The sequence below is a fragment of the Salvelinus fontinalis genome, chromosome 17, assembly GCF_029448725.1.
Source record: "Salvelinus fontinalis isolate EN_2023a chromosome 17, ASM2944872v1, whole genome shotgun sequence".
NCBI lineage: Eukaryota > Metazoa > Chordata > Actinopteri > Salmoniformes > Salmonidae > Salvelinus > Salvelinus fontinalis.
The window spans coordinates 2339969-2367118 of record NC_074681.1 but is presented as its reverse complement, the minus strand read 5'-3'; the positions used below and the strand labels follow the sequence as shown (position 1 = coordinate 2367118).

The window sequence follows — 27150 nt, the reverse complement described above, 5'->3', positions numbered from 1 at the left end:
GTTTTCTAGTTGGGTATGTCAGGGGTACATATTCCTCTGACACTGATCTAAGGTCAGTTTTATTGTTTAATCCCCTCCATACGTATTTGGACAGTAAAAGCTACATATTTATGTTTGGCTTCTATACTCCAGCATTTTAGATTTGAAATAGAATGTTTCACATTAGGCGAGAGTAGAGAATGTCACACATATCTGTTTTACCGTATAGAAAGGAAAGCACTTCATGTTTTGGTTGTGTTTTGGTCCTTATAAACCAATGTATAGGGCTCTTATGAATGATATTATTCATCAGTATTAAATAAGTGGCTTATAAATATGTTAGCTTGCTAACATTTACAAATGTGGGATTAATGATAAATAAATGATGGATAAACTATTTACTAATCAATTATAAATGCATTATTATTACAGTGTGGTATTTGAAAGTGCAATACTGAACATTGAAATAGTGTGGTGGCCATAATAATTCTAACTCTAAAGCAAAGCCCAGGTAGCTAGAATCCTGACCGTTTTAGACAACTGAAATGTGAGACAAATCAAAGTGTCTCCAGCATCTTCAAAATATCATATTCTGGATTAATAAATACACATTTGATTCAACAGTTTAATGAGTGATTATTGAAAGCCAAATACAAAATGACACAAAAACAATTGTGAAAATATATATAAAGTTGTTGACATGGAATAATTCCACAAAAGTTTCACTAATTTTCTCAGATAAGGTTTTATGAAAACGGTTAATGGTATTGGGGCAACATGGACTGTTTCCATTACAGTACTTGAGGGGCCGTGGTTGTAATATTGGAATACATTTGATAAATAAACGAGTGATGTTGTCCTAATTATTAAATTACCTCTCGTTTACGTATATTCTGTGAAATTCCATTAAGAGACAAATATGATATTACAAAGTCATGTAACGGGAGTGTCTGGGATGCTCCCTGGAGTGGGTGGGGCTAGTGAGACACAGACAGACAGAGGTCTCTCATCCAATCCATTTCCTTCACCAGGGTGGTCCATAATTAACTTTTGCTTGGTTGGCACTTTCAACCAGATATAAGGAGACTGAGGCCCCAGCATTCATAAGTCAGATCCCTTCTTCCTCTGTGGTAAGTCTCTCTCCACCTCCTTAGATTTCTACATTCACTCAGCATCTGAGGTTGTAGATAAATGCAATGTTTGAATCGAGTTCTGCATTTCCTTTGTGCACGTCTCTTATAAGATTTTACAATATGCAATCAAGTGGCATTGATTAAAACAATTTTTATTATTATTATTATTTACATTAAAGGTGTTATACTTAAAATCTGTCACTTTAATTCACAGTCAAAAGTGGTGCTCCTGCACTTGTTTGTAAATTGAGGGGGTGTTCTAGGATGTAACTGGGTTTTCAGAGTTATTTATTTAAATTCTTGACAGAATGTCTAGGAAAGTGAGTTACCAACCAGGAAAATGAAAGTTACCAGTTGCACCTGTAGTTGAATTGGACATGGCTGTAGTGATTTGAGTTGAATGATGCCATTCAAAATGTTTTCTAGCCTTTCGGGGGCTAAATGATAAGGCTTTAGAATTTACAACACCCTAATGTTTCACAGGGTCCTCCAAGAAGTAGAAATTCATCTGTAGGAGGGGAAAACGAAGGTGAGACATTGTTTGAGTCTTCATATAAAAATGATGAAAATATTCTGTGAGAGGTACCGCTGATCTAACTCTGTTGACTGTGGAGGAAGCACCACAGAGTAACTCTAGATTGTTGTTTAATCTGTTTCCTAGTAATCCGTCACCATGAGTACGGACGCGGAGATGCAAATCTATGGCAAGGCTGCCTTGTACCTTCGTAAGCCTGAGAGGGAGAGGATGGAGGCACAAGCCATGCCGTTTGATTCAAAGAACGCCTGCTATGTGACAGACAAGGTGGAGCTGTACCTAAAGGGTTTGGTCACTGCCAGGGCCGATGGAAAGTGTACTGTGACAGTCACAAAACCTGACGGCAGTAAGGAGGTAAGCCTGATCTGAAAATTATTCAAGTTCAAGTTTGTGCAATTACTCTTTCTTGAAAGATAGATGTAGAAGTATTTCTATGTTTTTGTGAGCAGAATATAACCTTTAAAAATGGCATGAATTATTGATATAATTAGTCAAGAATATCCATGTAGTGTCACTGGGTGATACCAGAGTAGTTGGATTAAATGGCAGTATGCATTTGAACTAACTAATGAGCAAAACGCGTTCAGTCATGTCCAGTTTGATCTGTGTGTCATGTAGATTTCTGACTGTTTCAGGAAGGAAAAGAGTTCAAAGAAGCAGACATCTACCAGATGAACCCCCCTAAGTACGACAAGATTGAGGACATGGCCATGATGACCTACCTGAATGAAGCCTCTGTGTTGTATAACCTCAAAGAGCGTTATGCAGCATGGATGATCTATGTAAGAAACTTGCAAAAACATACACACACATACATCAACATAAGAAATACACACTTCCAGTACTACACATACATGAACGGTATAAAGCAAAACATACCACTTCAGTAGACCAACAAGAAAACAAGTACATTTATCCGATTTTATTTAATCCCTTTCATCCAGACCTACTCTGGGCTCTTCTGTGCCACGGTGAACCCCTACAAGTGGCTCCCCGTGTACGACGAAGAGGTTGTCAACGCCTACAGAGGGAAGAAGAGGATGGAGGCTCCACCCCATATCTTCTCCGTCTCTGACAACGCCTTTCAGTTCATGATGATTGGTACGAGCTCTCATAGATGGATGGATGGATGGATGAATGGATGGATGGATGAATGTATGGATGGATGGATGAATGAATGGATGGATGGATGGATGGATGGATGGATGGATGGATGAATGGATGAATGGATGGATGGATGGATGAATGGATGGATGGATGGGAGGGATGGAATCTACTATTTCTCATTTAGGTTTGAACATTTAGCCTGGAATATCGGATTTCATTTGCCTTGAATAGAAAATGTTCCAAAATGAAATTCATGATTTACCCATAATGTTTCATGAGTATAATACGCATGATGTTTTGGGTTCCAGATAAGGAGAACCAGTCCATCCTGATTACGTAAGTTGTTTGTGCTGAGCGATTAACCAAAATGTCTGGGGGGGTTTTAAACTAGGGAAAGGGGATACCTAGTCAGTTGTACAACTGAATCTATTCAACAGAAATGTGTCTTCCGCATTTAAACCAACCTCTCTGAATAAGAGAGGTGGGGGGGGTCTTAATCGACATCATCGGCACCCGGGGAGCAGTTGCTGGGGGTTAACTGCCTTGTTCAAGAGCAGAACAACAGATTTTTGCACCTTGCCGGCTCGGGGATTCAAACCAGCAATCTTTCTATTACTGGCCCAACGCTCTTAACTGCTGGGCTACCTGACAATGTCAGTTCAATTGTTTGAATTCCATTTCATTAGTTTTTTTTCTGTGAGCTCAATGCCCAGTTTCTCTAGAGATAAATCAGATCATGCCCAAACTGTGCGATGTAGTAGGGAGATACAGCCCTTAGCCGTGGTATATTGGCCATATACCACAAACCACCGAGGTGCATTATTGCTATTATAAACTGGTTACCAACGTAATTAGAGCAGTAAAAATAATAGTTTTGTCAAACCCGTGGTAAACATTCTGACATACCACGGCTGCCAGCCAATCAGAATTCATGGCTCGAACCACCCAGTTCATAATAAGTGATATAAGTGATTATCAGTAATGGGCATTCTGTGTTGTTACAGCATTCAACCCACATAATGCATCGTGCAATTCATGTTAAAAACAAATCTTAAAACCACCAAAAAACTAAACTGTGATATTTTTTTAAATAAACAAACTGAATCCGAACCGACCTCAAAAAGCACGTATCGCTCAGCACTAGTTGGGTCATTTGGGTTCCCCAACTGGTGGCTTGTGGGTCATTTTATTTGCCCCCTCAAGTCTCTTCTCAGAAAAAAATACATTAAATACAATTATATATATATATTTAGAATGAGTGTACAAAACATTAGGAACACCTTCCTAATATTGAGTTGCACCCCCCTTTTGCCCTCAGAACAGCCTCACTTCGTTGGGGCATGGACTCAACAAGGTGTCTATAGCGTTCCACAAGGACGCTAGCCCCTATTGACTCCAACGCTTCCCACAGTTGTGTCAAGTTGGCTGGATTTCATTTGGGTGGTGGACCATTCTACATACACACAGGAAACTGTTGAGCATGAAAATCCCATCAGCGTTGCAGTTAACACACTCAAACTGGTGCGCCTGGCACCTACTACCATACCCCATTCAAAGGCACTTAAATCTTTTGTCTTGCCCATTCACCTTCTGAATAGCACACATACACAATCCATGTCTCAATTGTCTCTTAAAAATCCTTCTTTAACCCGTCTCCTCCCCTTCATCTACACTGATTGAAGTGGATTTAACAGGTGACATCAATAAGGGATCATAGCTTTCACCTGGATTCACCTGGTCAGTCTGTCAGGGAAAGAAGAGGTGTTCCTACTGTGTCGTACACACAATGTATAGTTTATTGAATTATCATTGTTGGACATAAAAGACTGTAGAAAATGTATAAATGGAAATCAGGCCCAAGTGATTATAATTTAGGAAATCTTTTCCAAGTATTTCCACGTATAAATAGAGAGACATATGTGATCGTATCCCAATGTAAACAAGGTTTGAAATGATTCTGTTTTTGTTAAATCTGTTTGGGCTTCTTGCAGTCAACTTGCAGTGTACAAATGATTTTCATTTATGTTCCGCCCACCCCTCCTCAGAAAAAACAACCACATCTGCTTTAATGTATTTGGGATTATTTGGGATTAGGCTGTGTGCAATAATACATCAATGAGTGGGGATATTTGTTAATTCATTACTTCTGTTAGAAAACAGGTCAACAGTGTTTTTTTCAACGCTATTTCTTATTGAACGCCAATCTGACACCATCTGTGACTAAAACCCCTCTTTCTCTGTCATATTAACCAGTGGAGAATCCGGTGCAGGAAAGACTGTCAACACCAAGCGTGTCATCCAGTACTTCGCCACCATCGCAGTATCTGGTGCCAAGAAGGAAGCAGACCCCAGCAAAATGCAGGTAGGTTTTGCCTTTTTAACACATTTCAGTTTGGTGGGCTGTGTAAACATTTTTTTTCAAGCGGTGAATCCTTTTTCAAGAAAGGGTTAACCAGTTTCTAAGCAACTTGTGTTTGTCTCAATCAGGGGTCTCTTGAGGATCAGATCATTGCAGCTAACCCTCTGCTGGAGTCTTATGGTAATGCCAAGACAGTGAGGAACGACAACTCGTCTCGCTTTGTAAGTTTGAAGGACATATTGTGGAAGTGAACCTTACATTGGGAAAAACATTTCAGTAGTTCCTTATAGTTATAACAGTCCAACAAACTAACATTTCAAGGGGTCTATCAAAGTAAAACGTTTGAATTATTTTGTAGACACATTTCTAAACCCCATATTTCTAACCTCTACTACAGGGTAAATTCATCAGGATTCACTTCCAAGCAGGCAAACTGGCTAAAGCTGATATTGAGACCTGTGAGTTGGTTTTGATTGTTTCTCAATGCTTTCTTTAATTCACACAGAATATTTTAGGAGATCATATCATCACATGTAATGCTCTCTCTCTCTCTCTCTCTCTCTCTCTCTCTCTCTCTCTCTCTCTCTCTCTCTCTCTCTCTCTCTCTCTCTCTCTCTCTCTCTCTCTCTCTCTCTCTCTCTCTCTCTCTCTCTCTCTCTCTCTCTCTCTCTCTCTCTCTCTCTCTCTCTCTCTCTCTCTCTCTCTCTCTCTCTCTCTCTCTCTCTCTCTCTCTCTCTCTCTCTCTCTCTCTCTCTTTCTTTCTTTCTTTCTTCTCTCTCTCTCTCTCTCTCTCTTTCTTTCTCTTCTCTCTCTCTTCTCTGTCTCTCTCTCTCTCTTCTCTTCTTCTCTTCTCTCTCTCTTCTCTCTCTCTTCTCTCTCTCTTCTCTCTCTCTCAGACCTGCTGGAGAAGTCCAGAGTGGCCTTCCAGCTGCCCGATGAGAGAGGCTACCACATCTTCTACCAGTTGATGACAGGCCACAAACCTGAGCTAGTTGGTAAGGCAAAGTAGAGGTTGATGTGAAATTATTCACAACTCCATCTGTGGAACTTATTAAAAACTGAATAATCATAGTCCATCTATTAATACTATTACAATGAGTACATCCAAGATAACAAGGCATCTAGACATGGGTCAGGTCTTAATATATCTTTCATGGGAAAGACCTATCAAGTAATGCACTGTGATGCACTACTCTAGGAGCCTCAGTCCAGTCTTTTGATGCTATTTATTATATACTACATATAAACTCAGCCAGAAAAGAAACGTCCTCTCACTTTCAACTGCACTTATTACGTGTAAATATTTGTATGAACATAACAAGATTTAACAACTGAGCCATAAACTCAAATAAAATGTCCCTGAACAAAGAGGAGGTCAAAATAAAAAGTAACAGTCAGTATCTGGTGTGGCCACCAGCTGCATTAAGTACTGCAGTGCATCTCCTCCTCATGGACTTCACCAGATTTGACAGTTCTTGCTGTGAGATGTTACCCCGGTCTTCCACCAAGGCACCTGCAAGTTCCCAGACATTTCTGGGGGGAATGGCGCTAGCCCTCACTCTCTGATCCAAAAGGTCCCAGACGTGATCAATGGGATTGAGATCCGGGCTCTTCGCTGGCCATGGCCCGAACACTGATATTCCTGTCTTGCAGGAAATCACGCACAGAACGAGCAGTATGGTTGGTGGCATTGTCATGCTGGAGGGTCATGTCAGGATGAGCCTGCAGGAAGGGTACCACATGAGGGAGGAGGATGTCTTCCCTGTAATGCACAGCGTGGAGATTGCCTGCAATGACAACAAGCTCAGTCCGATGATGCTGTGACACACTGCCCCAGACCATGACGGACCCTCCACCTCCAAATCGATCTCGCTTCAGAGTACAGGCCTCGGTGTAACGCTCATGCCTTCAACGATAAACGCGAATCTGACCATCACCCCTGGTGAGAGAAAACCACGACTCGTCAGTGGAGAGCCCTTTTGCCAGTCCTGTTTGGTCCAGCGACGGTGGGTTTGTGCACATAGGCGATGTTGTTGCCGGTGATGTTTGGTGAGGACCTGCCTTACGACAAGCCTACAGGCCCTCAGTCCAGGTTCTCTCAGCCTATTGTGGACAGTCTGAGCACTGATGGAGGGATTGTGTGTTCCTGGTGTAACTCGGGCAGTTGTTGTTGCCATCCTGTACCTGTCCCGCAGGTGTGCTGCATCTCACAGTACAGACATTGCAATTTATTATGAATTCTCTTTGAAAGACAAGGTCCTGACAACGGGACGTTTCTTTTTTTGCTGAGTTTATCCTTGAGTCCATCTACTGAGTAAAGGAGGGAGAGATATCGTAAAGGTAGGAAGGTGGAATTCTACGAGATTTAACTGAGAAGCCGTTCTCCGTTGTCCACAGAAATGACGCTCCTCACCACCAACCCCTACGACTTCCCCATGATCAGCCAGGGTCATATCACTGTGCCCAGCATCAACGACAAGGAAGAGCTGGATGCCACAGACGTGAGTTATACAAAGGGTTAACCAAACTCTAGACATGGAACGGGTAGGAACATTGTGCAATTCCAACTTGGTGACAGCTGGGCACCTTTGAGTTAGTTAGACATGTGTCCCAAGGCACTCGTCATGCCTCCACACTTCACCTTTAGGTAAAGTAAGACATCCACAAGAGAGTGGCACTAAATGTCCTGTGGAACTGTGTAAAACTGCTTTTGTGCTGCCACATCATAGTGTTGGCCTAAAGTAATCATGTGGAACAGAGAAGCCAGTCAATTCTATCCATCACGTTTGTTCTGGAGTGAGCACAGAACTGTAGTGTAGTGTAACTGAGCAAACTACTGTTGAGTTCATCACTGTTGTACTTCCTCTCTAATTCCAGGATGCCATTACAATCCTGGGCTTCACTAATGATGAGAAGATGGCCATCTACAAGCTGACAGGAGCTGTAACACACCATGGCAACTTGAAATTCAAGCAGAAACAGCGTGAGGAGCAGGCCGAGCCAGACGGCACAGAGGGTGAGTCCCACTCATAGATATACAACATGTAAAGAGTTAGTCCCTTTCCCCAACATAGAAATAGAAACGGTAAGCCAGACAGTACCACATGAAAATCAGGTAGGAGATACATGACGGAGACTAAATTCCAAGCTCCAAAAATGATTTGAAACAAGGGATGAGGATGAAAATCAAAACCAATCCCACAAAACAGTTGGACAAACTATTTTGTCAGTGTAACATCAGAAACAAGCGATCTTGAGTGCCTGAGTCTGTTGATGTTGGTTCTCTCTCCAGTGGCTGATAAAATCGGTTACCTGCTGGGCCTGAACTCAGCTGAGTTGTTGAAGTGTCTGTGCTACCCCAGAGTGAAGGTTGGCAACGAGTACGTGACCAAGGGACAGACTGTGGCTCAGGTAAGGTGAAACACAGCATCTACCATTTTCTGAGCACCGGAATTATTTTGGGGATGAGAACATTGTCTTTTTTCAATAGTAGGTCTAATGTTGTTTTTCCAAGCGCTTATCACCTTATCGCTAGATATGGTCAATATCTCATGTATTAATTTGAGGTATTATCTTTGCAGGTTTATAATGCAGTCATGGCTCTGGCCAAGTCCATCTATGAGAGGATGTTCTTGTGGATGGTCATCCGTATCAACGAGATGTTGGACACCAAGAATCCAAGGCAGTTCTATATCGGTGTGCTCGACATTGCCGGGTTTGAGATCTTTGATGTGAGTATGAGACCAGAACAAGACAATGAGTTGTGATTGAGAGGGATTACAGCCTTGTACGATGAAATTATCCCTTTTGAAATTCCTTCAACAGTACAACAGCATGGAGCAACTGTGCATCAACTTCACCAATGAGAAACTGCAACAGTTTTTCAACCACACCATGTTCGTCCTGGAACAAGAGGAGTACAAGAAGGAGGGAATCGTCTGGGAATTCATCGACTTCGGCATGGACTTGGCTGCCTGCATTGAGCTTATTGAGAAGGTAAGCTGTCTGTGAGGATTATACTGGACCACAAAAGCAAAGTTCATAGCGAGTGATGTGTGATATATTATCACAGATGTACAACGTATCTGACAGTTGAGAACTCAATATGTCTCCATATATGTGACCCTAAAGGAATAGAATCCCATAATAGCATGTTTGCTAAAGGAATAAATGTCTCTTAAATCTCTTTTCGTAAAGCCATTGGGCATCTTCTCCATCCTTGAAGAGGAGTGCATGTTCCCCAAGGCTTCAGACACTACTTTCAAGAACAAGTTGAACGACCAGCATCTTGGCAAAACCAAGGCGTTTGAGAAGCCCAAGCCTGCCAAAGGCAAGCCAGAGGCCCACTTCTCTCTCGTACACTACGCCGGCACTGTGGACTACAACATCACTGGCTGGCTGGACAAGAACAAGGACCCCCTGAACGAATCAGTTATTCTGATGTACGGGAAGGCCTCAGTCAAACTGATGGCTACCCTGTACCCTGCTGCCCCACCTGAGGGTAAGACTAGCATCATGTATCTAGCATCACATATCTACCTCAATGACCTGGTACCTCTGCACATCGACTCGTACTGGTACCCCGTGTATCTGTAGACAAGTTATTGTTACTCATTGTGTATTTTTTCCACATGTTATTATTTTTTTTACAGATGTTTCTCTCTAAATTGTAGGGAAGGACCCGTAAGTCAGCATTTCACTGTTGGTCTACAACTGTTGTTGTCACAAATTAAATTGTATTCGTCTTTGAACGTATCACAATTTCTCAGGGTTATTCACTGGGTTCATTTTCTCCTACAATATGTGTTAATTTACACGATCTCATCGGTACCATTTGCATTAGGATCAGTGTGAAGATATCCCGACATGATCTGGTTTCTAATTAGTGTTCTTGCTGAAGACAACACCACTCTAGATATCTTACATCTTATTATTCATCTATTTATTCTGCCCGCTCTAGGAAATGTGCTTCTCTAATTATCTCTTGCTTTTCCCCTCATTGTAACAGATAAAGCCAAGAAGGGAGGCAAGAAGAAGGGTGGTTCCATGCAGACTGTGTCCTCCCAGTTCAGGGTGAGCTTTTGAAATGTGTAGATTCAGTCCTTCAAAAGGAGCCTTGACGATGATAAATGATTTCTTAGAAAATGGTTTGTAACCCTCTTACAGGAGAACTTACACAAGCTGATGACCAACTTGAGGAGCACTCATCCTCACTTTGTGCGCTGCCTGATCCCCAACGAGTCAAAGACTCCAGGTGTATATTGAGTTAAATAGGACATCTTATCAGTACAGTATCACTAACCTTAACCATCTGAATCTTTAACCTGTTAATGAATATGAAAAGAGACTTGGTTTGTTTTACCAGGTCTGATGGAGAACTTCCTGGTTATCCACCAGCTCAGGTGTAATGGTGTTCTGGAGGGTATTAGGATCTGCAGGAAGGGCTTCCCCAGCAGAATCATCTATGCTGACTTCAAGCAGAGGTACATGCATACAAACACTAATGCACACACACACACACACACACACACACACACACACACACACACACACACACACACACACACACACACACACACACACACACACACACACACACACACACACACACACACACACACACACACACACACACACACACACACAACCACAACAACAGACATTCTTGCTCCAAGGGTTTTCCCAGCATCAGAATAAGTTTACCTTTCACGTAATTTGACCAACCTGTTACAACTTGACACATGTTAAAAATGTCTCCTCATTCAGGTATAAAGTACTGAATGCCAGTGTCATCCCAGAGGGACAGTTCATGGACAACAAGAAGGCTTCTGAGAAGCTGCTTGGGTCCATTGATGTAAATCACGAGGATTATAAGTTTGGACACACCAAGGTCAGTCAAATACAACCCAGCCATGGCTGACAACAAAACACAACTTCAATGATAATAGAAACCCTAACCATTCAAAATCTCTCCAGTTGGTATAACCATGATATTGTTCTTTCTTCTTCATTTAACTAATTGAAAAGGTGGAAAAAACATTGTACCTTTTTTTCCATCATATTCAAACGTCACAAGTATAGAACAGAGAAACTCAACTCATTATCATGTGCATTGTGTTAGAGTGGTATGGCTGCAGTTATCTATATCAGTGGACATTATTCATCTATAACTGTACAATAACTAACAACTTATAAACAACCTATCCCATGGTTTGTTTGTAAGAATTGCAATGTTTTTGTTGTTCAAATCCGTCTAGTGGTGTTGTTCCCCTCTTTGGAGTCAACCATTTATATCTGTCACCATCTGACTGTGGTTCCATTGACCATGTTAACCTGTGTCAGGTGTTCTTCAAAGCCGGTCTGCTGGGTGTCCTGGAGGAGATGAGAGATGAGAAGCTAGCAGCTCTGGTCGGCATGGTCCAGGCTCTCAGCCGTGGATTCCTCATGAGGAGAGAGTTCTCCAAGATGATGGAGAGGAGGTGAGGAAGAGTAGACATGTTGGCAAAGTTTGAAGTTTGTTACAGTAAAATCTCCTTTAGTTTCTATCTGTTAACTAACTTTGTATCTGCAAGTTCTTCCTGTGAATGTGTTTTTGTAAAAATTGTACTTGTGTATAGAGTTGTTTGGTTTGTTAATCTTTGAAATCAATGGTTTTTGTTTGGTAAATATTCTAAAGTGAAAGCCTTCCATTATCATGCCTGGTTACATTTCTCGAGCCCAATTCCTCAACTGTTTACCAAAAGTGTCACAGGGCTCCAATTTGTTATTCTTTGACTCCCAGAATGTATCTTTAAAAAAGCATGTCACTCACCATGCCACTCTATCCTTTCTGTCGGCCAGAGAGTCCATCTTCTCCATCCAGTACAACATCCGCTCATTCATGAATGTGAAAACCTGGCCATGGATGAAGTTGTACTTCAAGATCAAGCCCCTGCTGCAGAGCGCTGAGACTGAGAAGGAGCTGGCCAACATGAAGGAGAACTATGAGAAGATGAAGACAGACCTGGCCAAGGCTCTGGCCACTAAGAAGCATTTGGAGGAGAAGTTAGTTTCCCTGGTGCAGGAGAGGGCAGACCTGGCTCTCCAAGTCGCATCTGTGAGTGACCAACAACCCTCATAAATGCATATTTACACACACATCAATACACACACAAACACACACACGCACACACTGAACTATGTGGCTAACTCCCACATTTTTATAGCCCATGTTAAAAATATATTTCATGAATTTATATTGATGTGCTCTGATCTCTGACTAAATGAAGTCTATATTTTGATACACAAAGTGAGGCTTCTGATTTTTTTCTCCTGTTCTGAAACCAGGAAGGTGAGAGTCTGAACGATGCTGAGGAAAGGTGCGAGGGGCTCATCAAGAGCAAGATCCAGCTGGAGGCCAAACTCAAAGAGATGACTGAGAGGCTGGAGGATGAGGAGGAGATGAATGCTGAGTTGACTGCCAAGAAGAGGAAGCTGGAGGATGAGTGCTCTGAGCTGAAGAAGGACATTGATGACCTGGAGCTCACCCTAGCCAAAGTGGAGAAGGAGAAGCACGCCACTGAAAACAAGGTCTCGTGTTTTTACCAGAGACAGTCTAACCACCAAACAATAATCAACTCAAAATATAGTTTAACAGAAATGGAATTCAAGTCGTATTGTGGGTGCAAGTAAAATGAAAAAATTTACGATTTTCAGTTGCGGAGTACACCCCACACTCATGTTCCCCCCTTGTTTATGAATTCCATTCAGTACACTGGCATGGTGTACAATTCTATCTAGTGTTGAATATGTGGTACAGTGCTTGTTGACACATTTCTAACATAAATTAATTGAATGCAATATATATCAAACTAAATCTCTCCTTTATGGTGAAGAGCCCAAAGACTCATTTTGTTGTGGCGGTTTTCAGGTTAAAAACCTGACAGAGGAGATGGCGTCTTTGGATGAGAGTGTTGCCAAGCTGACCAAGGAGAAGAAAGCCCTCCAAGAGGCCCACCAGCAGACACTGGACGACCTGCAGGCAGAGGAGGACAAAGTCAACACTCTGACCAAGGCCAAGACCAAGCTGGAACAGCAAGTGGACGACGTGAGAGGAGTTTGACATTTTAGCCATGATAGTATGGGAGATTATATTATCTTCAGTTGTTAAGATTTGAACATTGTGTTTTTATCTAATAGCTTGAGGGTTCTCTGGAGCAAGAGAAGAAGCTCCGTATGGACCTTGAGAGAGCCAAGAGAAAGCTGGAGGGAGATCTGAAACTGGCCCAGGAGTCCATAATGGACCTGGAGAATGACAAGCAGCAGTCTGATGAGAAAATCAAGAAGTAAACAAACAAATGACGACAGTATTACATGATATATTGATTAAAATAATAGTTGTTCTTGACTAATTCTTGTAATTATGAATGACCATTTGCATGTGATTCTTAACAGCAAACTGAATGGTTTGATACTCTGTCTTTACACTATCAAACCAAAACTCTGCAATCTACGTGTTTGTGATTATTAGAAAGGAGTTTGAGACCAGCCAGCTCCTCAGCAAAGTTGAGGATGAACAGTCTCTTGGAGCTCAGTTGCAGAAGAAGATCAAGGAACTCCAGGTACATCACAGGATCTCAGCTCCAGTACAGGAAAGCCCACACCTGAATCATTTCCTTCATTTCCTGAAAACAATTATTCTGGTAGCACACATTTGTCCCGGTGGCTTCTGATGGCTCAGTAGGATGGAAAATTGTGCTTCTTACTGGTGCTTCTTACCATTGGAAATTTGGTGCTTTTTACCGTTGTGGTTTTGGTTCCTGCATGGGAAACTTTCTACTGAATATATTAGTGGAACCGGCTTAGTATGAACACATTAAATTGTTTCAACTGCATTGTAGTGTTCATCCCCCCTGCTACTGCCCCCTGGTCTAGGCTCGTATTGAGGAGCTGGAGGAGGAAATTGAGGCTGAGCGTGCTGCCAGGGCCAAGGTTGAGAAGCAGAGGGCCGATCTCTCCAGGGAACTTGAGGAGATCAGCGAGAGGCTGGAGGAGGCCGGAGGCGCCACTGCTGCTCAGATTGATATGAACAAGAAGCGTGAGGCTGAGTTCCAGAAGCTGCGTCGTGATCTTGAAGAGTCCACTTTGCAGCACGAGGCCACAGCCGCCGCTCTGCGCAAGAAGCAGGCCGACAGTGTGGCTGAGCTCGGGGAGCAGATCGACAACCTGCAGCGTGTCAAGCAGAAGCTAGAGAAGGAGAAGAGCGAGTACAAGATGGAGATTGATGACCTCTCCAGCAACATGGAGGCCGTCGCCAAGGCTAAGGTGAGTAGTGATGTTTTGATCAAGCAGTGTTGAGGAGGGTCAACTACATTACCATTCAAGAGAACTGCAGCTGACAGGAGTCCCATATATAAAGTAATGACGGAACATGTTTCACTAACAGGGCAATCTGGAGAAAATGTGTCGTACTCTTGAGGACCAGCTGAGTGAGCTCAAGACTAAGAATGATGAGAATGTTCGCCAGGTCAACGACATCAGCGGACAGAGGGCCAGACTCCTGACAGAAAACGGTACCATCATCAACAATGAACGACAAACTGATGCTTTCCTTCAGTAAAACGTATTGGACTATCCTGATAGTCCAGTCCACAATAGTTTCTAGCGTAATATTCACCACAAAACATTGCCCTATGATACCTAAAAATACATTTTCAATCTTAGGAGGTCAGAGACCCCATTAACGAGATTTCACTGTATCCCTGCAGGGGAGTTTGGACGCCAGCTGGAGGAGAAGGAAGCCCTGGTGTCTCAGCTGACCAGAGGCAAACAGGCCTTCACCCAGCAGGTGGAGGAGCTGAAGAGGCAGATTGAGGAGGAGGTCAAGGTAAGGGACACAAAACGGATAACACCGACCACAGAGTTTATAGCCATATCTTCATATAGACGGTGACTACGCCACCCTCAGAGGCTTCTACTGTCATTTGTTTTACTATCTCTCTAATATTTCTTTGTCTATCCCTTTCTCTCTCACAGGCTAAAAATGCCCTGGCCCACGGTGTCCAGTCTGCCCGCCATGACTGTGACCTCCTGAGAGAGCAGTTTGAGGAGGAGCAGGAGGCCAAGGCAGAGCTGCAACGTGGTATGTCCAAAGCAAACAGTGAGGTGGCTCAGTGGAGGACTAAGTATGAAACTGATGCCATCCAGCGCACAGAGGAGCTGGAGGAGGCCAAGTGAGTCACACGCAACAGCAAAAACACAAATATAGCGTGTGGATGGTGAGGGTCCATATGTATTGTAACGTTCCTATACCCTCTGTCGTCCAACAGGAAAAAGCTGGCCCAGCGTCTGCAGGACGCTGAGGAAACCATTGAGGCGACCAACTCCAAGTGCGCCTCCCTGGAGAAGACCAAGCAGAGGCTGCAGGGAGAGGTGGAGGACCTCATGATTGACGTTGAGAGAGCCAACGCACTGGCCGCCAACCTAGACAAGAAGCAGAGGAACTTTGACAAGGTGAAAATAAATAAACCTCACGCTAGGTTGACATTTTCTGTCTGCTAATCGATCAATTGGGGTATAATTGTAGCATTTTTCTGATTCAAAACTCTTCATCAATTACTTCTAATGAAAATCTCATGGATTCCTCTAGGTCCTGGCAGAGTGGAAGCAGAAGTATGAGGAGGGTCAGGCTGAGCTGGAAGGAGCTCAGAAGGAGGCTCGCTCTATGAGCACTGAACTCTTCAAGTTGAAGAACTCGTACGAGGAGGCTCTGGATCATCTGGAGACTCTGAAGAGAGAGAACAAGAACCTGCAACGTGAGCATTTGTCAGCAGTTTTACTTGGCTCATGTTTGACTAGGGGTTTGAAAATGTAGGAAACTGTAACCATCAATTTCTATTACACCATTTTAGAAGAGTTTGAAATTAAAATTTAAATTAAATTGTAATCGGTATTCCTTTGAAGGCGGGGCAATAAAGTGATGATTAATTAATGAACTATTATGATTGAAAGTGTTTTCGTAAATTCCATCTGCGCTCTGGGTATTCGTAAATTCAGAGTGTTGTGTAGATTGTCCGTTTGTAAATTCATAGCGTTTTGCTCTCGGAGTGTTCAGAACACCGGACGCTCTGGCCGACGAGTAGGTTTGATCCGAGCGTTCGGACCTCACAACAGCAGTCAAGCACCCAAGCTAACTGGCTAATGTTGGCTAGCTACTTCCAGACACAAATGAGAGAGAACACCTCACTCTGACCAATTTACTCACCCTAACAAAGCTGGTTAGGCTGTTTTCATGTTATCCAGAGCGTTGGTGACTGTATCTGTGCTGTTGGCAACAATTTAATTACGCTTTTTTGCAGACATTTACTGACATTGACCATATTCAAAGGGTGTTGAGCATTCATAAATTCATCAATTATGCTGTGCTCCGGCACACTCAGACGAGAGTGCTGTGAAATCGGAGTAGGTAGCCAGAGCAAATTTAAGAAAGCACCCTCAATGTCAGCTTCAGTGCATTGGCGATATCTACTGAAATTCTCCCAAGTCTAAACTGCTCCTGTGTTTGTGTGTGCAGAGGAGATCTCTGACCTGACTGAGCAGATCGGAGAGACTGGCAAGAGCATCCATGAGCTGGAGAAGGCCAAGAAGACCGTGGAGACAGAGAAGTCTGAGATCCAGACCGCTCTGGAGGAGGCTGAGGTACAAAGTGCCGTTGTTTGATGGGAAAAGTAGTGAAACACTAGCCAGTGCCAGCTACAGTTCAATGCTCCCTGTAATGGTGTTTATTGTAGTTATATATATTTAATTCCTCGTGTTATTCACATCCAAATGTGTTGAACACAATTTACCCGACTGCTTCTCTTTGTCCAGGGAACACTGGAGCACGAGGAATCCAAGATTCTGCGTGTGCAGCTGGAGCTGAACCAGATCAAGGGTGAGGTGGATAGGAAGATCGCTGAGAAGGACGAGGAGATGGAGCAGATCAAGAGGAACAGCCAGAGGATGATCGACTCCATGCAGAGCACCCTGGACTCTGAGGTCAGGAGCAGGAATGACGCCCTGAGGGTGAAGAAGAAGATGGAGGGAGACCTGAACGAGATGGAGATTCAGCTGAGCCACTCCAACAGGCAGGCCGCTGAGGCCCAGAAACAGCTGAGGAACGTCCAAGGACTGCTCAAGGTATAGGGACATGGACATCAGGCTCAAACATCTGAACATGGGGAGGGATTTGTTTATTAATCTGTAGAAAATAATAGATCAGAGGAATTGAATAGTGTTGACTAATATACTGTAGAAAGGTAGGGATATTGTGGAAATTCTTACCAATGAACAGTTCTATCACCGATCCTATTGCCTCTACCTCCACAAGTCCTAATGAACCTATGTCATGTTGAACCCCAGGATGCCCAATTGCACCTTGATGACGCTGTCCGTGTCTCAGAGGACATGAAGGAGCAGGTAGCCATGGTGGAGCGCAGGAATGGTCTGATGGTGGCTGAAATTGAGGAGCTGAGAGTTGCTCTGGAGCAGACTGAGAGAGGCCGCAAAGTGGCTGAGACTGAGCTGGTAGACGCCAGCGAGCGCGTTGGACTGCTGCACTCCCAGGTACGGCTCTAAGCCATTTCTCATTCAACTCAACCAAACATACCTTGTCTGCCTTGTGACTTGTAAGTTCTCTTGAGATTCAAACAAAGGGTCTTGTTTCATCCTCCAGAACACCAGCCTTCTGAACACCAAGAAGAAGCTGGAGACTGACCTGGTGCAAGTGCAGGGAGAGGTGGATGACATCGTCCAGGAGGCTAGAAATGCAGAGGAGAAAGCCAAGAAGGCCATCACTGACGTGAGTCTTTATGATCTATTGAATTACATCCACTTGATTTGTCACCAAGGGCCAATGGTAGCTGGGCTGGTTTACAACAACAAAGATCTCAGAGGGACGTTATGATTGGTGCCAGTTGGTACATAAATTAAACACACTACCATTCCAGGCGGCCATGATGGCTGAGGAGCTGAAGAAGGAGCAGGACACCAGCTCTCACCTGGAGAGGATGAAGAAGAACCTGGAGATCACAGTTAAGGACCTGCAGCACCGCCTGGATGAGGCTGAGAATCTGGCCATGAAGGGAGGCAAGAAGCAGCTCCAGAAACTGGAGTCCAGAGTGAGTTAACAGCAGGGTGGATTAGGGTGGATTGAAAGACTGATTTCTTGAAATGTATTTGAACATACACAGGACCATTGTGTAGTGACTTTCTCTCAATAACCCACCTAGATAATGAAAAGCTGTTATCACTACAGACCCCTTCAATGAAAATTGTAAAAGTAAATAGGAACAGACAACAATCTTGCCTCCTTGACTGAGTAGAACAATATACCTCTGTTCTACAAAAGATTTGTTACGTCTGATTTCACCCCCTCAAACAAATGCCTACGTTCATTTCTTCCACACAAGGTGCGTGAGCTTGAGACTGAGGTTGAGGCAGAGCAGAGAAGAGGTGTAGACGCAGTCAAGGGAGTCCGCAAGTATGAGCGCAGAGTCAAGGAGCTCACTTACCAGGTAAGAGAAAGCGCCTTCTTCAAACACTTCCCACTGGGCACACTGGTTAAATCGTTTCCATGTCATTTCAATGAAAATACGTTGAACCAACGTGAAATAGATGTTGAATTGATGCCTTTGCCCAGTGGGTTGACACAAACACAGACAGGTTTGTGTATAAAGCTACTGGACTTTGACTCTTTGATCTTGTCCCACAGACTGAGGAGGACAAGAAGAACGTTGGCAGACTTCAGGACCTGGTAGATAAGCTGCAGATGAAAGTGAAGGCCTACAAGAGACAGGCTGAGGAAGCGGTGAGCACCCTCAATTAGTCAAATACTCTGAAAGCATACATTCAAAAACATATTTCTTCCTTAGTAGACATTACAACATTTTAGTTTACGCTTTTCAAATGCCTCGCAAAGAAGGGCACTGATTGGTAAAATGAAGAAAGCTGACGCTGAGTATCCCTTTGAGCATGGTGAAGTTATTAATAAGGCTTTCAATATTGTATCAATATACCCAGTCACTACAAAGATACAGATGTCCTTCCTAACGGAGTTGCCGGAGAGGAAGGAAACCGATCAGTCATTTTATCATGAGGGCATTGGTGATTTTAAAACAGTTACAGAGTTTAAAACTTGCAGCGCCGTGTGTCATTATCGCAGATTTTAGAGAAACAACAAATGTCGGTACATATAATCCTTGTATCGGCTGAAAGCTTAAATTCTTGTTCATATAACTGCACTGTCCAATTTACAGTAGCTATTACTGCGAAAAAATGCCATGCTATTGTTTGAGGAGAGCTCCTAACAACAAAACACTTTTTTTCAAAGCTATAAGGTGAAATGTGTACTTACATTCTAAAATCTTGCCCTGATTCAACCTCCCAAGGATCCCAGAGATAACATTAAGTGTTGTTTTGTTAGATAAAATAAATGTTCATATCCTGAAAAGGTCCATATAGCATGCACGATCGATTTTGTATTTCTACTCGTTCAATTTACAAAGAAAGAAATCTGTGAAAATCTAACCCTAAACGTTATTTCAACCAGTCAAATTGCGTTTGTATTTATCCCTCAGAGATCCTAGAACGTAACCAGACTTCACTATATCATTAGGAGTGTAGTATATCCTATAGGACACCACATTTGGTCAGAGAGCGACGCCTTCATGGCGCGCCAATGACACGGGCGTCTTCACTTGATTGACTTTAACTTTGTCAAATGAGCACCAATCAGGGTCAAACAAAGCTAGCTAGATAGCCAATGAGCTGGGCTTTACATGAGTTTACAGGAGTATTTCCTTTTGGACAAAAATTGCAAGAATATGGAGAGTTATGAAGTTATTTAAATTGGGTGTTTTGCATACGTTGAACTTACAATATGGCTACAAATACTGGAAAAGCTAAATCAAAGTCCAAGTATACAGATTTGACAATATTCTTACAGAAAAATGTAATATAAATGTAAATGTGTCCTTCACGATTTGCCCAAATGTGGCTGGGTGACTTTACACTAAATGTCATGTAGCTTGCTCATACTTCAAGTCATCAGTCTGAAACTTTGCACATACACTGCTGCCCTCTTGTGGACACCATCGGAAATACAACCAGAGTGATGGCTAGATTTAGGACCTTTCTGTTGCGTTTCAAAGACGGCGGTAGAAAGAAATTTTAAAAAAAATGGTTGGTTTTGTCTTTGTATTTTCTTCTACCAGATCTACCACATTTCCACAAACTTCAGAGTGCTTCCTTTCAAATGGTACCAAGAATATGCAAATCCTTGCTTCAGGGCCTGAGCTACAGGCAGTTCGATTTTGGTTTGTCATTTTAGGCGAAGATTTATTAAAAGGGAGCTATCCCGAATAAGTTTTGATAGCTGTGATAGGAGAACAGTGAGGATAGATCGGCAACATTGTAGTTAATCTTCTACTAACCTAAATGATAGTGAATGAAAAGGAAGCCTGTCCAGTATAAAAATATTCCAAAACATGCATCCTGTTTGCAAGAACCCACAGGGCACAGATATTTCTTGGTCTAGTTTTGATTTATATTTGGTTGAGTTGTCAACTAACCGTGAATTCAACAACAAATGTCACCACTTCTATGAATTAAGGTAAAACCTTGGTTGAAAAAAAGACAAAAAGCCCTTACGTTGATTACTTTTTGCAAGTACAATCAGTTTTCCATGTTGAGTTAACATCATGGCGTTTTTTTGGTTGTATAAACAATGTTGATTCAACCAGTTTTTGCCCATTGGGAAGACACTAAAGTAATACTGCAAAAAAGAGTAGTATTTTCAAGCATGGTGATGGCTGCATCATGTTATGGGTATGCTTGTCATCGGCAAGGACTGGGGAGTTTTTCAGGAAACAGCATGAGCTCGGCAAAGACAAAATCCTAGAGGAAAAACTTGGTTCAGTCTGATTTTCACCAGACACTAGGAGATGAATTCACCTTTCAGCAAGACAATAACCTAAAACACAAGGCCAAGTCTACACTGGATTTGCTTACCAGGAAGAAAGGGAATGTTCCTGATTGGCCGAGTTACAGTTTTGACTTAAATCTGCTTGAAAGTCTATGGTGAGACTTAAATATGTCTATCTAGCAGTGATTAACATCCAAATCGACAGTGAAGAAGTTTTAAAGTAATAATGGGCTAATATTGAACGATCCAGGTGTGTTAGGCTCTCAGAGACTGACACAAAAATATTTATATTGACTCGCGGGTACTTTATATATATATATATTTAAATACATGTATACACATGCAAAAGTATGTGGACACCCCTTCAAATTTTTCAGCCACACCCGTGGCTGACAGGTGTATAAAATTAAGCACACTGCCATGCAATCACCATAGACAAACACATTGTTCTATTTTTCATTCGGAATAAAAAATATTTGAATCCAGTTTGTCATTCCAGAGTATTTTATGTGGATTGTTGACAAAAAATAACATTTCAATCCATTTGAATCCTAATTTGTAAGACTATAAAATGTGACGAAATCCAAGGGAAGTTAGGCACTTTTACACCCCTGGAGGGAGTGGTTTGATCCCCCGTCCCTCCACTCACTTTCTCTACTGTATCATCTATCTCCCTACATACTTTGCAATCCTAAATTTGTCATATAAAAATAAAAATAAAAACTTATAATACTTATAAAAAAATCATATTAATTTTCTACCTGAAGCTTCAAACTTTGAATGCTGATGTTGTGCTCTCCCTCTCTGTTCCTCACACAGGAGGAACAAGCCAACGGCCACATGTCTAAGTTCCGGAAGGTTCAGCATGAACTGGAGGAGGCTGAGGAGCGTGCTGACATCGCTGAGACTCAAGTCAACAAGCTCAGAGCCAAATCCCGCAGCACTGGAAAGGTACAGAGCTGCTACTAAGCCTACATCTGACAAATGCTCAGATATGACCACATCAACACCACCTATGATTCAGTCTTCACATCAATATTGACCTTTAACACTCACTAAAATGTAGGTGTTTCAGATTGCTAATTAGCACATTTCATGGAGGGCAAAACAACAACTAGATTAAGGCTGAGCACTGAGTCTTAAATGCTGGATCCATTATACTCTTTCCAAGTCTCTACACACTCTACACATTTGTCATTTTCTTTTTCTTTTTTACAGGGCAAAGAAGTTGCTGAATAAACAAGAGAAGAAGTTGCTGAATTAACAAGACAAACGTCTTATATCATTTTCCTGTGTTGCATAAAATATGATTTTCATGGTGAAAATGATTGTTGATTAAAAAACGTGTAGGCCTACATACCCCTTGTGACGGTGGACTTATTACTCAGCAAACAGTTTTTTCATACCATAAAAATATTGTACTTTGTACCATATAGTATTCTGGGATTCCAACAACAAATGTCACGTATTTTGGTAAACAGATGAGTGATGGAGCTGGAGAAATCCAACCAATCTGAAATGTATAGACTGAGCTATGGATGCCTAAAATCTAAAATGAACCCTTTACACTTGGGAGGGTATTAACCTACAGTATATGGAAAGACCCAGATTGAAACATTTCACAAAATAAATAAAGAGAGAAGCATATGCATAACCATGGTAGCAATTGAAAGGGAACACTGGAGATTATGGTGAAATTCTCAGAACAAAGTTCTCAGGAAACAGACCGGATTACACATTATCTCTGGTGATCAGACTACGTAAATATACTGTAAATGTGGTGGTGGAAAAATTATCCAATTGTCATACTTGACTAAAAATGAAGATACCTTCTGTGGAAGACCAGGGGGTTTGTTCAAGATGTTTAGACATATCATATACAGACAGAATTGCATTAGCTCAGTTTCAAGGGTGTTTATTTAAATATTAAACAAAAAGGACTCCTCCGGGATACTGTTCTCTGGGCTCCTGCTGTATCCAATAGAGAACAAAACCCAACTCCCTCCGTTATCTCTGGTACTGCCCATAACTATACAGGAGTAACCTCTCTTCCCCAGTACCCACCCACATGTTCTGCCCAGCTGGTGAGCAATCAGCCCCTTGATTACTCACCAACCACAATCAGCCTCAATTATTCCTGGCAGGACTGCCTGTCAAGACCTGGCACGTCCAGCAGAGGGACGTCTGTCACCAGGCCTCAATGAGTCTCCACTGGGCGGACTTTGACTCAAATAAAATTGAGACACCCAGTAAATTACAACTTGAGTAAAAGTCAAAGTCTCTGGTTTTCAATGTAATAAATCATTTCAAATTCCTTTTTTTACGCTAATCAGACGGTACATTTTTCTTGTTTTTTCAATTTCATTTACCGAGAGCAATGTTCATATTCCAACACTCAGAAATCATTTACAAACAAAGCATTTGTGTTTATTGACTCCGCCTTATCAGAGGCAGTAGGGATGACCATGTGTTTATTGAGTCTGCCTTATCAGAGGCAGTAGGGATGACCATGTGTTTATTGAGTCCGCCTTATCAGAGGCAGTAGGGATGACCATGTGTTTATTGAGTCCGCCTTATCAGAGGCAGAGGGATGACCATGTGTTTATTGAGTCCGCCTTATCAGAGGCAGTAGGGATGACCATGTGTTCTTTTGACAAGTGCATGAATTGTTCCAGTTTCCTGTCCTGCTAAGCAATCGAATGTAACAAATTGGGTGTCAGGGAAAATATTTGGGTAAAATATATATATTTTCTTTAGGAATATATTGGAGTAAAAGTTAAAGTTGTCAGAAATATAACTAGTAAAGAACTGATACCCCCCTCAAAAATGTTTATTTAGTTACTTTGTACTACTGAATAAATGGCTAATGAACATCTGACCAAATTATATGAGATTTTAGTTCTGGGTTAACCGAGATTATGCCCACAAATGGTAAAAGAAATGACAAACATGATAATGATTTATCATTAGTCAATTTGCATTTCCAATAGAGTTTGGGCAGATATACACTTCTGGAGAGGGATACTTTCTGTTCTTCCTTGGCTTCGAAAAAGGTGATGGGCGTCAACATGGAATATAAGTGCGTCCTCGTCAAACTCGGGGTCGATGTAGAAGAACCAAAGGCATGTCCACTTCCACTTTAGGGTTCAACCGCTGCTCCTCAAAACAGAAACAGTGGGAGGAGGAAAGAGAAACGTGGGTGTTAACATTCAGATAGACAAGACTCAAAATGGAGGTCAATGTCCCTAAACCAAGCAAAACAAATGTAGATGAAGCTGAATGTGAGCTGCGGTGCTTACCCAGAAAGTCTTGCAGTCAATGAAGAGATGAACACGCCAAAATGTGCACACTGATGCATACGTAAAAAAAAAAGTTTCTTACTTTGTATTTTATATTTTTTGAATTCAATATCGTTCAGTCAGCCCGATGTTAAATGACAATGGAAATGATACATTACAATACCAACTTTGCCGTTTTATGTGTACCCATGAGTTCACTGCCAAGGTCAGAGATTCCAAGACCGTTCTAGTCAGCAACACAACACACATATATTGGTCCTGCATAATGTGATCACTTTTTACAGACTGAAACATTACACAGTGCCTAGTGAAAGTTCACACAGCCCTAGCACAGTTGAAATTATGCTGCCGTAAACCTCACTAGGGTATGTGGGACGGTAGCATCCCACCCCGTCAACAGCCTGTGAAACTGCAAGGCGCCAAATTCAAAACAACAGAAATCCCAAAATTAAAATTCCTCAAACATACAAGTATTTTACACCATTTTAAAGATACACTTGTTTTAAATCCAGCCACAGTGTCTGATTTCAAAAAGGCTTTACAACGAAAGCACACCAAACGATTATGTTAGGTCAGAGCCAAGTCACTTTTCCAGCCAAAGAGAGGAGTCACAAAAAAAGAAATAGAGATAAAATGAATCACTAACCTTTGATGATCTTCATCAGATGACACTCATAGGACTTCATGTTACACAATACATGTATGTTTTGTTCGGTAAAGTTCCTATTTATATCCAAAAATCTGAGTTTACATTGGCGCGTTATGTTCAGTAGTTCCAAAACATCTGGTGATTTTGCAGAGAGCCACATCAATTTACAGAAATACTCATAATAAACATTGCTAAAAGATACAACTGTTATGCATGGAACTTTAGATCCACTTCTCCTTAACTTCTTTGGGATAGGGGGCGCTATTTTCACTTTGGGAAAAAATCGTGCCCAAATTAAACTGCCTCGTACTCTATTCTAGATCGTACAATATGCATATTATTATTACTATTGGATAGAAAACACTCAAGTCAACAGGCAGTGGGAGATGGAATGGGGTGTCTAGCTTGATCTGAGGTCGAACAAATTTCCTTTGTTCAGCAAGGTGCGGGAAGGAACCCTGGATTGCCTTCTGAAAAGCTTTCGGTATAGACGGCTAATATCTCCGGCTTTGATTTTATTTGATACATGTGATAATATCATCGTAAAGTATGTTTTTTCAATATGGTTTTATCAGATTATTGAAATTTTTTCGTTTATCGGGAGTTTTGGCGTTTTCTGTTCTCTGCGTTTGGTGAAGACGGACAACTTCGCACCACTTGGCTAGCTTGGTTGCTAATTCGATAGGAGAAGAGGACATTCTATCACCAAACAACGATTATTCTGGACAAAGGACTCCTTGTACAACATTCTGATGGAAGCTCAGGAAAAGTAGGAACCATTTATGATGTTATTTCGTATTTTTGTGGAAAATGTTTAGTACTATTTTCCGCCCTCATTGCAGGTGCTGTCTCGCTATAACGTAAGCTGTATGTCGTACTAAAGTTATTTTTAGAATTCTAACACGGAGATTGCATTAAGAACTAGTGTATCTTTCATTTGCTGTACAACATGTATTTTTTAGTAAAGTTTATGATGAGTTCTTTGATTAGATTAGGTGAATGTCAGAAATATATCCGGATAATTTTGTGCAGTTTGGCTACGTATTCACATTGTAAAACCACGATTTGTACCGCTAAATATGCACATTTTCGAACAAAACATATATGTATTGTGTAACATGATGTTATAGGACTGTCATCTGATGAAGTTTGTCAAGGTTAGTGAATAATTTTATATCTTTTGCTGTTTTTTTGCGATCGCTTCCTTTGCGGTGAATGAATGCGGTTGTGTGGTTGGCTATTGTGGTACGCTAATATAATGCTATATTGTGTTTTCGCTGTAAAACACTTAAAAAATCTGAAATATTGGCTGGATTCACAAGATGTTTATCTTTCATTTGCTGTGCACCATGTATTTTTCATAAATGTTTTATGATGAGTATTTAGGTATTTCACGTTGCTCTCTGTAGTTATTCTTGCTGCTTCGGTGCTATTTGTGATTGTAGCTGCAATGTAAAACTATGATTTATACCTGAAATATGCAAATTTTTCTAACAAAACATAGATTTATTGTATAACATGTTATAAGACTGTCATCTGATGAAGTTGTTTCTTGGTTAGTGACTAATTCTGTCTCTATTTGGGGGTTTTGTGCAATGTACCTGTGCTGTGAAAGAAATGTCTGTGCTTTTTTGTATTTGTTGGTGAGCTAACATAAATATACGTGGTGTTTTTGCTGTAAAACATTTAAAAAATCGGACATGTTGCTGGATTCACAAGATGTTTATCTTTCATTTGCTGTATTGGACTTGTTAATGTGTGAAAGTTAAATTTTTCCCCCAAAAAATATTTGAATTTCGTGCGCTGCCTTGGGGCTAGACAGGTTAATGCAACCGCTGTGTCAGATTTCAAAAAAACTTTTCGGAAAAAGCACACCATGCAAAAATCTGAGTACAGCGCTCAGAGCCCAAACAACCCAAACAGATATCCGCCATGTTGTGTAGTCAACAGAAGTCAGAAATAGCATTATAAATATTCAATTACCTTTGATGATCTTCATCAGAATGCACTCCCAGTTCCACAATAAATGTTTGTTTTGTTCGATAATGTCCATCATTTTTGTCCAAATACCTCCTTTTGTTAGCGCGTTTAGCCCAGTAATCAAAATTCATGAGGCGCGATCACTAGGTGCAGACGAAAAGTAAAAAAG

The 27150-nt window shown here is 41.7% G+C and overlaps 1 protein-coding gene across 1 annotated transcript; it reads left to right on the top strand.

Annotated features, from left to right (window-relative positions):
• The first annotated feature begins 1773 nt into the window (after positions 1 to 1773).
• LOC129813559 (myosin heavy chain, fast skeletal muscle-like) lies at positions 1774 to 22371 on the top strand. Its single transcript, XM_055865870.1, has 39 exons — positions 1774 to 2001; positions 2283 to 2429; positions 2592 to 2748; positions 3063 to 3090; positions 5008 to 5116; positions 5242 to 5334; positions 5511 to 5571; positions 6010 to 6108; positions 7511 to 7614; positions 7991 to 8129; positions 8406 to 8524; positions 8695 to 8844; positions 8939 to 9109; positions 9311 to 9614; positions 10122 to 10186; positions 10280 to 10367; positions 10479 to 10596; positions 10880 to 11003; positions 11456 to 11592; positions 11954 to 12209; positions 12440 to 12682; positions 13023 to 13199; positions 13292 to 13437; positions 13623 to 13713; positions 14027 to 14416; positions 14538 to 14664; positions 14860 to 14978; positions 15128 to 15324; positions 15421 to 15604; positions 15741 to 15906; positions 16665 to 16789; positions 16961 to 17269; positions 17492 to 17695; positions 17805 to 17930; positions 18079 to 18249; positions 18541 to 18645; positions 18843 to 18938; positions 21873 to 22004; positions 22272 to 22371. Exons 1-39 carry the CDS (start codon positions 1786 to 1788, stop codon positions 22290 to 22292), a joined length of 5814 nt encoding a protein of 1937 aa, XP_055721845.1. The 5' UTR covers positions 1774 to 1785; the 3' UTR covers positions 22293 to 22371.
• The last annotated feature ends 4779 nt before the right edge of the window (positions 22372 to 27150 follow it).